Genomic DNA, 14,542 nt, shown 5'->3' on the forward strand with positions numbered 1-14,542 from the left:
CCCCAGCCCCGTCTCCCGGGAGACTCCGCCCCCTGCAGGTGCACAGGTGTTCTTCATCGACACGCCTGAGTCCCAGTGCATCAGACTGTAGATCACCACTTGCATTTTTATTAATCGCATACAAAATTAACGTTTCTGTTTATATAATATATGACCCTGGAGCACAAAAGCAGTCATATTTGTAGCAATATCCAACAATACATTGTATGGGTCAAAATTATCGATTTTTCTTTTATGCCAAAAATCATTAGGATATTAAGTAAAGCTCATGTTCCATGAAGATATTTTGTACATTTCCTACCGTAAATATATCAAAACCGAATTTTTGATTAGTAATATGCATTGCTAAGAACTTCATTTGGACAACTTTAAAGGCGATTTTCTCAGTATTTAAATTTTTTTTGCACCCTCAGATTCCAGATTTTCAAATAGTTGTATCTCGGCCAAATATTGTCCTATCCTAACAAACCATACATCAAAGCTTTTTTATTTAGCTTTCGGATGATGTATAAATCTCAATTTCAAAAAATTGACCCTTATGACTGGTTTTGTGGTCCATGTTCACATATCACTTTGTATTTAGCCATCTGATTCCTTAGCTGCATCCTCTTCTTATCTTGTTTCTTCTCTTCTTGTCTTGTCTCTTCTAATCTCATCTTGTCTCTTCTCTTCTCATATCTTCTTCTTCTTTTGTCTCATTCATCTTGTTTATCTTGTATCGCCTTATCTTGTCACTTACTATCTGGTCTCTTCTATTGTCATCTTGTCTCATTTCATCTTATATAGTCTCATCTTTTCTCTTCACATCTTCTTTTGCCTACTCTCTCCGTCTCTTCTCGTGTCTACTCTTTCAACACTTCTCATGTTGGGACTTCTCATCTCATCTTGTTCTCATGTCTACTCTTCTTGTCAGTTTGCTTCTCATTTTCTCATCTTGTCTCGTCTCTTCTCGCCTTGTCTTTCTCATCTTGTCTTGACTCTTTTCTTCTGATCTTTTTCTTGTATCTACTTTCATTTAATCTTATCTGGTCTCTTCTCTACCCTTTTCTTGTCCCGTCTCATCCCATTTCACTTTTTCTCATCTTGTCTCTTCTCATCTCATCTCTTGTCCCCTCTCTTCTCTTTTGATCTGATCTCTTCTCATATCGAATCTTGACTCATCTCATCTTATTTAGTCTCTTCTAGTATCCTCTTCTCTCTTCTTGTCTCGTCTTGCATTGTATTGTCTCTCTCCCACATATTGTCCCAGCAGCAGCTGAAGCCTCTTAGGGGTAAAATGTCAAATGTTTCTACTTGCTGTAAGTGTGATTATGCATGCAGTCGGCATGGTTACAACAGCCATGTGACTGATGTATATTCTCAAGCTCAGTAGAACAGGCTGGTGTTAAGCAGTGGAGTAATGTGAGCTGGCTGTTAAGTCTCTCACATTAAACTATAGAATCTGTGAGTGTGTATATTACAGTACATGACATGCGTACACATTCACCTCCAGAGACCCCAAGCATCCACCATAATGTGGGAGCTTCGAAACGTCCAAAGCGGGCCTACCTGGCCTACCTGAAGACACGTTTTCATCTGTGTAAGTGCACCAACAAAATGGTTTCAGTTTGCTGTGACTTGGAGTGAACTCTGCTGCACGTGTTTCCCTCTACTTTCTCACAGGGTTTCTACAAGCATGCATCGTTTAATTGAAAGACATCATGTATGGTGTTGCAGTGCTTTTCACAGCGTGTTTGATCTTCCAGATAGTGAAGACTAAAATGTATCCAGTGGCTGATTTTATATGTGTGTGTGTTTGCATAGGAATGCAAGTTCTGGAGTGGAACAGCATTTCCTTGACTAGTAAGACGTACGAGGAGGTGCAGGGTCTGGTTGGTCACCAGTTTGGAGAGGCAGAGATATGTCTCAGACTGTAAGTGCCAGATTTGCATAGCTACTTATCATTTAAATGTGCTTTAGATCATTTTTACTTCTACTTTCTATCTACTAAGAAAGGTGTACAGCTTGAGAAATGATTAGTACTTGTTTGGAAAAATTTGTGCACATTTAAATGTCAAGTTATTGTCATAGAAGTAAAAATGAAACACAGTTCCTAACCCATTTTTATTCTGCATTCTGATGTATTTCTTAAGGAAACATGATATTTAATAAGAAGAAATGTAGGGCAGGAATAAATCATGAAAAATTGGGGTTACATATTTTTTTATGTAAAAAGGGGTTAGAGGGAATGTGTCTGAAAAAAGTAAAAAGGATTTGTGACTTCAACCAAAAGCCATTTGAGAGCGAAAAAAGTAAAACATTTTACAAAAAAAGTACATTAAAACCAGGAGCGTACATTTAAGAGAGCAAATAGGGTCCATTCACAGAACTTTTTGTCTTTTGATCATGATTTATCTTTTGTCATCTCCAGTGACCTAAATATGCTGTCTGATTCTGAAAGTTCCCACCTAGACCTTCAAGACCAGGCCAAAGGTGAGAACCTCCAGTCAGAGGAGAAGGCAATCAAATTATAATGTCCTAATTAACCTCAATGGCACTTTACCACTAACTTCTGACTTGCATTTATAAATATACAGGAGACAGACCTCCGCGGTCACCAGGTGTGGACCCTAAGCAGCTGGCTGCCGAGCTGCAGAAAGTGTCCCAGCAGCAGGTGCCGTCCTCCTCTGCATCAGCACTGGATAAAGCCTCAGCGTCCACTGGCTCCAGTGCAGTTCCTAGCCCTGGCCAGCCTGGTTCACCCTCTATCAGCAAGAAACGTCACAGCAAGGTATGCATATGCCATGCGTATGCAACTATTTGATGCCTTTTTGTGTGCAAAGAGTTAAATGCATAACTGTGTCTTTTCTTACTGCTGATGTTTTGTTTCTTAGACCTCTGAGGCTGCAAAAACTCAGTCCCACCCAGTGTCAGGAGAGATCCAGGTAGATTTTGGCTCTTAACGCAGCTGTAAGAGTAGCTTATTCAGGCCATGGGAAACCTGGAAATGTCAGGGAATTTTAAAATTGTGTTTTACAGACCTGCATAAGTGGAAATTTCTATAGTTGATATAAACTCCTCTAGTTATGCTCAGCTCTAAAATATTTCTTCAGCTAGAAATTGCTCATTATGTCATGTAAAGTGAATTCATTGATCAGAACCCTGCTTATTAATCAACAGAATGTATTTATGCCATATTCATTCATATTTTTAGTAGTGGAAAGTAGAAAAAAAATTCGTACTTTCTTTCTTCGATTTTGCAGCTTCAAATAAATTACGACAAACAGCTGGGAAATCTCATCGTCCATGTTCTTCAAGCACGAAATCTGGCACCCCGGGACAATAATGGCTACTCAGATCCGTTCGTTAAAGTTTACTTGCTGCCGGGTAGAGGGTAAGTACATTGAGTAAAACTCAACTGACTGGAACTGAATTGTTTCTCAAGGTTTCAGCCTCAGTGTGAACAACCAACTGGGGCTGGTCACTTTAGATGTTCAGCCTCTTCCTTTTCAAGCTACCTGACAAAATAGCTATGTAAGACTACAGAGAGTGTGAAAATAAGATGTTAGTATAATTTAATATCTGGATTCTTGACTTTAAAAAGATATATCCACCTGTTTCACCCTTGGCACTAGAAATTAGGACTCCCGGAGCTGTTATTCAATCCCAGCTGCTACTTTCCTTGAGTTAACGAAACAGAAAATCACTTATCCAGCTAATTAGCACCAGGTCTGTGGGAAAGACCTGGAAAGGATTATGCATATTGTGTAAGACTTAGTTTTTAGCTGTATATGATTTTGTGTGTGTGTGTGTGTGTGTGTGTGTGTCTCCATACATTTATATGTGCAGTAAGTGAGTCAGCAAAAGCGGAAAATCAATGCCAGTTCAGTTTGTGTGTAAAATGATAGCGCTGACTGATATTTGTAGGATGGTGTGTATGTTTGTGTATGTGTGCTTCGGCTCATTTCTGGCTGTCATCTGGTCATGCAGTACTTGGATTGAACCTACAGAAACAGGAGCTCTCCATTTCTCTACTCCATATGGGCATGAATGCATGGGCTACTGCACACACACACACACACACACACACACATCTTCGCAGTCTCCCACTCATCACTGATTGTTGTCTGTTTTTGCTGCATGCTGGATCTTCACAGTCAGGTCATGGTTGTGCAGAATGCCAGGTATGTGATTCTTTCCTATGGTACCAGCACATTATACAAGACTTGGCCATGAATGGCTTAATGATGTAGTGTTTTGCTCTTTATATCATCGTTACGCATTTCATCATTTTCTCAAAGTAGTATATGGTCACTGCAGCAACACAAGTGGGCCTATACTAGACGTCCTCCATTGTGCAAACCAATTGCCACCAGTGTGAGGTGTTTCAAGGTTAAGTTCGTGCCAAACTGATTTTCTTCCTGCAACTCAAGGTGACCTCTTGTGGTATGTTATCTAATTGCAGTGCTGAAAACAAAAGAAGGTCCAAACATGTTCAGAAGAGCCTGAACCCAGAGTGGAACCAGACTGTCATCTACAAAAATATCCACCTGGAACAGGTAAACTACAACCTCGCAATCATTTGCACACGTCTAGGTTGCAGATATCTAGAAAACCAAAAGAAAAATCTGATTTCACTTTGATGGAATATGCTTTTTTTTTGTTTGAACATCTCATGTCAGTTTTGAGATTTCAATTATCTAAAAGCTCTTCAGAGAGAATCTCGGGCTTTTGGTGCAGACAGGGAAAAGTCTGTTGTCTCCCAGAAGTGCTTTAGTCTAATTAAGACCAAAGAGCTTTCTGAGTCTGTTGAGCTCTCTGAGGCAGCTGCAGACAGATGTGATTGATATGTTTTTACTGGACTATTGAAGCGAGTTGAGTGGCTTGTAATTGAGAGAGAAAGACAGAATGCAGATAGGTGAGGCTTGTATTGAAAACCATCTGGATTTAATGCTTCAGTGTTGCATATCGTGTTGGAGATGTTTGCTGGTTTAACAGAATATATATATTTTCTTAATCAGTATTTTTGACTTGCTTTCCAGTAAAAGTATAAAAATGTTCTAAAAAATAAAATAATTTTACTTCAGAAGCAAAGTTCAAAGATTCAGAATGTCTCAGAAAGTCTATTATACTCACCATGGCTGTATTTATTTGATTAAAAATACAGTCAAAACAGTAATTTTGTGAAATATTATTACAATTTAAAATAACTGTTTTCTATTTTAATATTTTAAAATGTAATTTATTCCAGTGATGCAAAGCTGAATTTTCAGCATAATTACTCCAGTCTTCAGTGTCACATAATCATTCAGAATTCATTTTAATATGCTGATTTGGTGCTCAAGAAAATATTTATTATTATTATCAAGGTTGAAAACAATTGTGCTGCTTAATATTTTTTGTGGAAACCATGATAAATTATTATTTTGATCGATGTAGAGAAAGTTTAAAAGTACCGAATTTATTTGAAATAGAATTTTTTGTAACATTATAAATGTCTTTACTGTCACTTTTGAATAAAAGTATTGTTTTATTAGTTTATTTTTATTTTTTGAGGTTTCTTTTGAAGTTTTAAATGGTAGTGTATGTTTTGAAATATAGCTTCTCAAGAAATAGTTCAGTTGAAGTTACTTAGAATGACAACATTAAAATAATGTAAGGTAATTGAGTCACAAAGTAAATCATCTTGGCATTGAATACTCTGTGTTTGTGTGGTGTGTGTTTAGCTAAGAAAGAAGACACTGGAGGTCAGCGTGTGGGACTACGACAAGAGCTCTGCCAATGACTTCTTGGGAGAGGTGAGAAGCTACAAGCTTTAAACACACTTTGAAAGATAAAACACCAGGTCCAATGTGTGCTAAATGATACAGAAGCGTGTGTGTATATATATATACTTTTATGTATATTCAGGTATCTGAACTTTAAAAAAATGATTCAGGTGTGAATTATTTATATATGTGTATATATACACAGAATTTACATAAAAAACACACACACACTGCTATCAGTGAATAATAATAGTCATGGGCTTTGTAGGTACTAATTGACCTGTCCAACACTGCCCAACTGGACAACGTCCCACGCTGGCTGCCTCTGAAGGAGCAGAGCGAGGGCGAGCATCACCGGCGTTCTCACTCGGGACAGGGCCGCCAGCACTCGCCCAAACCCCCCGTAGGACACGGGGGCCAGCATTCCCCAAAAACCTCCGGTCACAGCAAGGAGGACTCGCCCAAATCCTCGGTCATCAAGAGCCGTAGTCACGGAATCTTCCCTGACCCTGCCAAGGGTAGGACCGCAAGTCGCATGGCACTTCTGTCTCTTCTCCTTTCACATTTCCAGTCGTGATGTCTTCCTCTTTTCCATCCTTCTATTGCTGTCATTTCTGTGCATTCTGTCCTCTCTTCCTCTCTCTTTATTGTTCTTACTTTCACTTGATCTCTCCATTCTGTATTTCTCAAGCTTCCTAGCTTTGGCTTCCCGCTCTCCATATATGTGTGTTCAGTTCACAACAGCGCTGAGCTCACCAGCGCTTCACTCCAGCCACCTCACACAGGGTGTGACAGGGCCGCTCTATCAGGAAGCAGCCTGCTTAGATGCTAACTAGGGCACAATAGTTGGACATTAAATATCACATTAGTTGTGTCAGATTCAATGGAGACTCAATTTCAAATAACCTAATAACATAATAATTGTAGAATATAAATAAGAATGACTTTTTGAAGAATTAAAATGAATAAATAGGCAAAAGTAGGAAATGAAACGCCCTTGTGGTAATTTGGTTCTGGTTGTTTTAGACACGCAGGTCCCTACAATTGAGAAATCTCACAGTAGCCCCAGCACGTCGAAGCCATCCCTCTCCGAGGGCCAAGCTGGCCCCCACGGAGGCCCCCGTGCTCATGGCAAAAGTGGCACGGCCCGGGCACACCTTGACGATGCCGCGGCAACGGCCGAAGCTGTCGGCCAGCAGCCCCATCTCCAACCAAGTAAACGATGCAAATAAAACCTCCACAGCATGGCTGCCTTCGCACTCATCTGTTCCTCCTTCTGTTCTTTTTCACTGCCCTCTTTTGGTTTTTTCCCCTTCCCTGTTGTTGTTTTCTGGTTTCTCCCATTTTACTTCCTCTGGTCCCCCTGTGGTCACAGTCTGTCACTTCACTTCCAGTTCTCACCGGTGTGTTGGGAACGCCATCACGTTTGCACATCATATTTTGAAGTAACGCGGGCTAAACTTTGAATTCATTAAATATAGTTTCACTGCACCCTTAAATCGCATCTTTTAAACTTCCTGTTCCTGTAGCACAGCTAGCATGGCGTTAGCCAAGGTCATGGGTTTGATTCCCAGGGAACACACAATAAGCATATGCATAAAATAATGGTAGAATTTTTTAGGATGGTGAGTCTGAGTCCAGCCTAAAAAATCTTCAAAAATAAATACAGTTTCTGACCTAGTCAGGCACTGACCTAGTCAGATGACACTGTGCCTTCCACAGGATGCTAACTAAGATTACTAAGACCTGTCAATCACTGAGGAGATCTGACTGCTCATGTCAGGCACCTAGTCGGCAGACTTGTGATTTTACCCCACAGGGACATGTTGAAACCTTGCCACTGAGGCTGTTTTAGGTAAAACCTTCTCAATTTACCATTTTAGAGAGCAAATGACCAACCCTGATCAGCACACACATACATAGTGACATGTTTTGCCCCCTTGAACCCTTCACCACAGCCCTGACAACCTTTCTTCAAACTCCTCTTTTATTTGTCCCATTGAGTTGTTCTCTGTCCCAGACGGCCGGCTTTTCAGCAGCTTCCCCACTCCACCGAGATGGCCGTGCATGTGGCCGCCTGCTCCTTAAAGAACCATCCCACCCTGCCTCCACTCTCTCTGTGGCTCTCGCTGGCCTACACTGCACCTCAGTCGACGCTGTAAGCGTACTGTGGCTGCATGTGACTATGACCTACAGTAAAAGCTGGTGGTGTCCATTTTGTGACGAGTTCATACTCTGAGTCTCCATCTCGCCTCCCTTCTCCCCTCTTCAAACCTCCCCTCCTTCTCGCCCCCCCACCCGTGACTGATATATGGCCCCAGCCCAAAATGGCTGCCTCGACCCGAGGCACCACAGGCACAGCGTAGTTGGTGTGCTCACCATTCAGAGAGCCCCGTCCGAGTCGCCGGCCAATGAGATCCCTGACAGCCGTCACCTGACCCTCAGGAAAGCCATGTCTGAAGAGAGGCCGCAGCCGGACGGAGGTGAGAGTTGAACGTCAGCAGTTGAACGTCTCGTATGATTGCCGATGACAGCAAGAGAGAGAGAGCGAGAGGATGTTGAGTTACTAACGCACATCTTAACTAGCGGAACTAGCTGGTTGAATTGCAAAGGGTGCTTTTGTGCCCACGAAGGGCACTGCGGGAAGGGGACGCTATCCGAAGGGTCTTTCCAAACGAAAGTGAGCAACTGGATCCTTTTACACAAAACTGTTACAGAAGATGATCAAGGAAGTAAATTTGCAGTTATGATTATGTGAATCTGGGTGCCGCATCGATAAGCAGAAGTTGAACAGCATGCCAGTTGAAATAAAATTTCATTAAAGACACAAAGAGACAATCATTGAGATTTTTAGCATTAGCATCCATTAGCATGAATTTTGTTATCAAGTAAAAGGCCTGTTCTCACTGAGACGAAGGTTTGGTGCAACAATTCGTAATATTTTAATTTGAATGGCAGTTAATGCGTCTGTTCAGACCAACAAAGACATTTGCATGCCGTTAGTTTGACTGAATGTTTTCAATAATAAAATAAAATACTAATAAATACTAATACTAATAAAATACTGTGACAAACATTAGAATATTAATATAAAAGCTTTTCTGTAAGTGCCACCTACTGCCAGAGAGTGAAATTGCATTTTCATTCAGGCCATCTGCCTTTTTTTTCAGATTGGTCTGAACATACAAATTGCATATAGACTGATTTTTCATGTCGACAGTCGTGTTAGTATGAACAGGCCTGAATTTTGCAGATTCACAATAGAGTAGCAGTGACGATTGTCGTGCAAATCTGTGCCATGCGAGTGATTAGGACCTTTTGATGCTCACTTTCGACTGGAATCTGCTTTCTGCCACTTCACAGGAAGTTCATGCAGCGAGTCTCAGTCTGGTTCAACAGTCCAGCAACGTGCATCCTTAAAACCAAGGGAACAAAACAGTAGTGCTCAACTATGATGACAAATGCTAGGAGGGAGCGCCGACCCCCTGACCATCCCAAGAGAGTCTCATTAGCTGCCTATTTTTAGCGTTACCGTTGCTGAATCTGTTTGAAAAAAGACTGTGTGCATGAATTACGTGCCAAAATCATGCATCCCACGTCACACCATCACCATTACTTTCAGTCAAACACTGCATCACCATTAAAAAAAATCAATTAAAATATGATTAATCGTACTTAACCACAATTAAAATAAACTTAGCGTAATTCTAACAGAATTAGCATAATGGAATTACTTAATGCACAAAACTCAAACACACAGTTTACTAATGAACAGTTTAATTTGTTGTGTCTGTGCTTTTGCTTCTGTCATCTGATGTCTGCTTAGCATATGTCTGTCTGTGGTATTTCCTTTCATTAATGGAGTGCTGTCATGCTTTCTTTAAATGTTGCCAGCAGTATCTATTTGTGTGTATGTGAGTGTGTGTGTGTGTTGGGAGTGGATATGTGGATATCTACCCCTATAATTGATAGTTACCAGTTGCAAACTAGTAGTAGTGTATGTGACTCATGCAACTCACATAGTCCACTTCAAAAACAGTGTCCCGCAGCCATAGATCTGGTGATGCTCCTGTTACTGCAGCCTCATTGGACAGCGGTCTGAGTGGCAGTGCCTTTAGCCTGTTGGATGAAGAGGGCGGGACCAATGCAGTAGATGGTGCTGTCTTCCAGGTCCCCAGATTGTGAGTGCTTTCCATATGACTCCCATAATATTTGCTAATCAGTCATATTTTGTTTGAAATAATCTACATTTTCATATTTTATTTGGTAGAATCTAGACTGCTTTTTTGTTTATTGTTTATTCAAATCCCTCTATTTTCTTGGCACTCCACGGGTTCTCTGACCTGATGTTGTTTATTATTCAGTGGAAAGATTCCAAACGGCACAGAAGCTGTGAAATCCGCTCATGGCGATACAGAGGGTAATGTTTGCATGGGATGTTGTGTGGTTTTGTGATTATTTGTGCATGTTTGTGTCAATAGCAGGGTATTTGGGAGTACAATGTGGCAGCAAAGTTGAATTTCTTTTATATTATATATATATATGATAAAATATTATGAATTTTATTAGATGATGCTTTTAAATCTACAGTAGTATAGATGTGTCTGTGTCTGTGCCTGTTTAGGTAAGACTCAGGTGATGGGGGAGATAAAGATTGCCCTGAAGAAAGAGATGAAGACAGAGGGAGAACACCTGGTGCTTGAGATCCTACAGTGCAGAAACATCACCTACAAATTCAAGTCTCCAGACCACCTCCCGGGTAACAAGACACACGACAGCAAACATGTTCACTCATTCTAATTATACTATGCGTCTATTTGATATATGGTTGATTTACGCATTGTCTTATTGATATAAACGTCCCAAATGTTCTTACAGAAATGCTTTGATGTATTTCCTGTTTAAACAGGACTTGAGTTAGGAAAGCTTAATACTTACGGTTGATGTTGTTTTACAGACCTGTATGTGAAGCTCTATGTGGTGAATGTGGCCACTCAGAAAAGAATCATCAAGAAGAAAACCAGAGTGTGTCGTCATGATCGTGAACCGTCTTTCAACGAAACTTTTCGCTTCTGCATGAACCCTACAGGTCATTCCATTCAGGTATGTCAGAAATCGATGCACTAGGGTGCTAAAATTTGACCCGACTTAAAGTAGTGATTCATATTTATTCCAACCCTTGCAGCTCTTTCTTGTTTCAAATGGAGGCAAGTTCGTAAAGAAGACCCTAATCGGTGAAGCCTATGTGTGGCTGGATAAGGTAGACCTGCGGAAACGGGTGGTGAGCTGGCACAAGCTGCTGGCCAGCACAGCTCAGATCCACTCCTAAAGACGGCGGTCAGATGAGGCGCGAGGACAGACCAGGCAGTGGAGTCTCACATCTCTGCCGCACTCTTTGGGACTAAACTGAGGGCCGATACAGGGAGCTTCCCTATTGCACTGGCATGTATGATTGTGTTAATCCAAGCCATGGAGAAACAGGTGTATAATGGTGTTTACAGAAAGGATCTGACCCTTAGTGACAAGATGCAGATCTTTACGTTGGGAAAAGCTAAAAAAATTGAGCTGGAGATTCACACAGTGTGTTCATACCTATATGTGTACATGCACTTTCACAATCACTCACACTTATCCACACATATTTATACAGATGTATGTATAATAATATGTGTACATTGGGCCACAACCGACAGTTAGATGATAGAGTGAAAGTATATTTATTTCAAAGTAATTTTTCCCGTTTGTGCATTATTCATATGAGAACTATTATTTACAGATAGAGACGGATATCATATACATTATTTTTGTATGATAGAGACAAATTCAGTTTTAGATATTTATCGTTATTTTACATTCCCTCTCAGATGTTATTATGTGTTGAAAGACCTGATATTTAAAGCATATTATCAATGGATTAGAAGAATATTTTATGGTATATTATAGACAGATTTAAATGAATGAAATATGATTTATTGGGTGTTGTGATGACTCTTTGTGTCAGTATGGTTATTTCCACTCACAGAAGTAATACTTTCATCTTTCGCTGTGTGATACTGAATTCATCAAAGTCAGAGAAACAGTTTCAAAGCTCTAGGAATCAAGAAGCAGATAATTACAATGAATTTAAATGTTTAAGAAAACTGCCGGTCTTATATGACTCACACAGAAATGAATGGGAAATTGAATAGAAAGTGTTCGCTGATTATGATTTGCTATCTCATTTGATGTATGTGACGGTCGAAATATCTCCAATTTTCAGCAGCATCAGTTGTCAAATCCAGCACTGTTATATAATTTGCACTTTGTGTCTAGCATTTTACGAATGTAGGTTGGTAGCTTTTTCTGAGTTTTCCTCAGAACATCAAAAACATCCTGCCATTTAAAAGAGTCAAACACTGTCAATCCCCTACATACTCATATGCATCTATCTCTCTTAAATACTCAAGGATTAGATTGAATGGGTCAGTGTAGTGTCTGTCCGCATCATATTGCTGATACAATGTTGATATTATGTTTTATTTAAAAAAATAAAAAATAAAAAAACTCCTAAACACTCAGGTTTCGATGAAAAAGACTTGCTTAAAAATTATTAAGCAAGGTTCAGCTTAAAGGCGATAACAGTGCAGGATCAGGGTGATGATGGCATCACAATGTGTTCATTTTTAATTTAACAGATCATTTTGGCTAACTTTAAATTCTCTTCGCGGTTTACATGTCTAAAAGGAGACGTTAGACGCTGAGTGCACAATCTCATACTTTCAGAAATGTGTGGCCACTTTGCAATGCAGACACTTAAATCAAATGCCATTAGTATTATATATATAGGATGTGTGGATAAAAACCTTACAAAAAAAATGAATAACCCAGCCATTATGCAGGTCATGTACTTACTGATATTCACTCAAACATCCAGCGTTAATAGTTGAGTCAACCTTGTGCCAAACTACCAAAATCCGCAGGTTCTGTGTATGTTATTCTATGCAACCGAAAAAGCGTCTGGTGTAGGCTACTTATTGTTTAGTAGTCGAAGGACAGATAAAGCATTACGAATGAGTACTTTTTTTATTTTTGTATGTTTTTTTCCCCCACATGGTAAATATGTTTGCTTTTATACATTTTTGGTTGTGTCTTTTGCTTGATGCTTGTTTAATTAATTTTTTATTGCTAACAATGAGTTTGCAAAAACATTGGGTTAATTAACCTACTCAACTATATAACTGCTAGTTTTGAAAATTTAAATGTACATAAAATGTGTTTACAGGATCATAGCAGACTGGTCATCTTATGTTAGTCATTCACAGTGTCTGGAAACACAACTATCTCACTGCACTCAGCTTTATATACAATGCTCAACTTTCACTATATATTCTGATCTCCCAGAATGTGTTATAATTTCTTTATGTTTACAAATTAGATGAGAAAAAGACATCATATAACAAATCGTCACATGAATTCATCGTAACCAATGCAGCCTCCTTTGAATTATTCGCGCATGCTCCACTTTCACTTCGCCACACTAACTTTCACCTCTGCAAAAATGATACAAAATAAATAAATAAAATCAAGCTGTGTAAATAAAAATTATAATTTTCTTTTTGTACAAATAGGATCTTGTATTAGATTTCTGGTTCAGCGAAGAGCATGTGTGAGGGAAAGGAGCAGAGCGACTGTGTGTTACATGTTGTACATGCACTAGGGTAAAAGCTTTCCTCATGCTTGCATCTGACGGACTGGACTTGACCTGCACAACAGACACCGATTTAACCCTGTACAATAACGAACAGATGTTGACCTTACTGACTCCAAGTAGAATCAGGAAACGTATGGTGTTTTCACTTTGGATGTTGCATGTCTTGTTGGTGGTTTGTTCTATTTTTGTGTCCAGATTCTATTTACAAAAAGAGAATAAGATTATGAAAAATTAATCAGATCTAAATATGTATGCTGACTGTACAAAGATATGCTTGAATAATCCGTCTGGTTTTCCACTTAATGTAAACTGATGAAAAAAATCCAGCTGTCATGGTTTTTGTGGTTGTACACAAACGGTATTGATAAATTATGCAAATTGTGCTGTAATAAAAGGCTAATGCCCCAAGTCTAAATATTAAATGATATATGTAAAATTCTCCCTGATGTGAATTAATTTGTAAGCCACTTTTACACCATTCTCTCTCTCTCTCTCTCTCTCTCTCTCTCTCTCTCTCTCTCTCAATGTGTCTTTCTGTCTTTCTATGTCTGTTGGTCCGTTTTATCTATTTATCTGTCTGTCTGTCTGTCTACTGTATCTTACACCATTCTCTCTCTCTCTCTCTCTCTCTCTCTCTCTCTCAATGTGTCTTTCTGTCTTTCTATGTCTGTTGGTCCGTTTTATCTATTTATCTGTCTGTCTGTCTGTCTACTGTATCTGTCGGTTTACTGTATCTATCTATCTTGTCTGTCTGTCTACCAGTAGTTTGTGGGTAGTAAGAAACACGAGGACAGGTAATGTCATAATGCTTTGTCATTATACTTTATTTTTTCTTGTTTTATAGTTTTATGAGATTATTATATTTTACAAAGTTAAAGCTGCAGTCCGTAAATTTTGCCTCTTTGTCGCCATCTCTGTTTGAAAACCTGGAATTGCAGCTGTGTGCGGAATTATCTAGTTTGCGTGGGTTGTGAGTGGGCGCGGCTCCAGCATGGATGAATCTAATGTTCTGAAGAGTATGTGTGGCAGCCAGTCACGCACGGGTGTGGATATTTACTGTACTTTGCAATCACAGATTCTAGCCTACTTCTTCGAATATGACCCA

General features: G+C 39.6%; 1 protein-coding gene across 6 annotated transcripts in view; it reads left to right on the forward strand.

Annotated features, from left to right (window-relative positions):
- pcloa (piccolo presynaptic cytomatrix protein a) overlaps positions 1 to 12,330 on the forward strand; it is a 45,701-nt gene extending 33,371 nt beyond the window's left edge. For 2 of the 6 annotated variants that reach the window (XM_016574651.1, XM_016574654.1), the window contains 16 exons: positions 1,804 to 1,912; positions 2,411 to 2,472; positions 2,577 to 2,770; positions 2,874 to 2,924; positions 3,243 to 3,373; positions 4,137 to 4,163; positions 4,445 to 4,538; positions 5,706 to 5,777; positions 6,016 to 6,265; positions 6,774 to 6,962; positions 8,069 to 8,230; positions 9,787 to 9,928; positions 10,112 to 10,167; positions 10,372 to 10,506; positions 10,705 to 10,850; positions 10,933 to 12,329. In XM_016574651.1, the coding sequence (XP_016430137.1) occupies positions 1,804 to 1,912; positions 2,411 to 2,472; positions 2,577 to 2,770; positions 2,874 to 2,924; positions 3,243 to 3,373; positions 4,137 to 4,163; positions 4,445 to 4,538; positions 5,706 to 5,777; positions 6,016 to 6,265; positions 6,774 to 6,962; positions 8,069 to 8,230; positions 9,787 to 9,928; positions 10,112 to 10,167; positions 10,372 to 10,506; positions 10,705 to 10,850; positions 10,933 to 11,076 (1,964 nt within the window). In that variant the 3' untranslated portion in view covers positions 11,077 to 12,329. Of the gene's footprint in view, positions 1 to 1,803; positions 1,913 to 2,410; positions 2,473 to 2,576; positions 2,771 to 2,873; positions 2,925 to 3,242; positions 3,374 to 4,136; positions 4,164 to 4,444; positions 4,539 to 5,705; positions 5,778 to 6,015; positions 6,266 to 6,773; positions 6,963 to 8,068; positions 8,231 to 9,786; positions 9,929 to 10,111; positions 10,168 to 10,371; positions 10,507 to 10,704; positions 10,851 to 10,932 lie in introns of all 6 variants that reach the window. The other 4 variants (XM_016574655.1, XM_016574653.1, XM_016574652.1 and 1 more) reach the window with 4 other exon arrangements.
- Positions 12,331 to 14,542: the final 2,212 nt, after the last annotated feature.

Source organism: Sinocyclocheilus rhinocerous, unplaced genomic scaffold (assembly GCF_001515625.1).
Source record: "Sinocyclocheilus rhinocerous isolate Xijiao unplaced genomic scaffold, SAMN03320098_v1.1 scaffold1164, whole genome shotgun sequence".
Lineage (NCBI taxonomy): Eukaryota > Metazoa > Chordata > Actinopteri > Cypriniformes > Cyprinidae > Sinocyclocheilus > Sinocyclocheilus rhinocerous.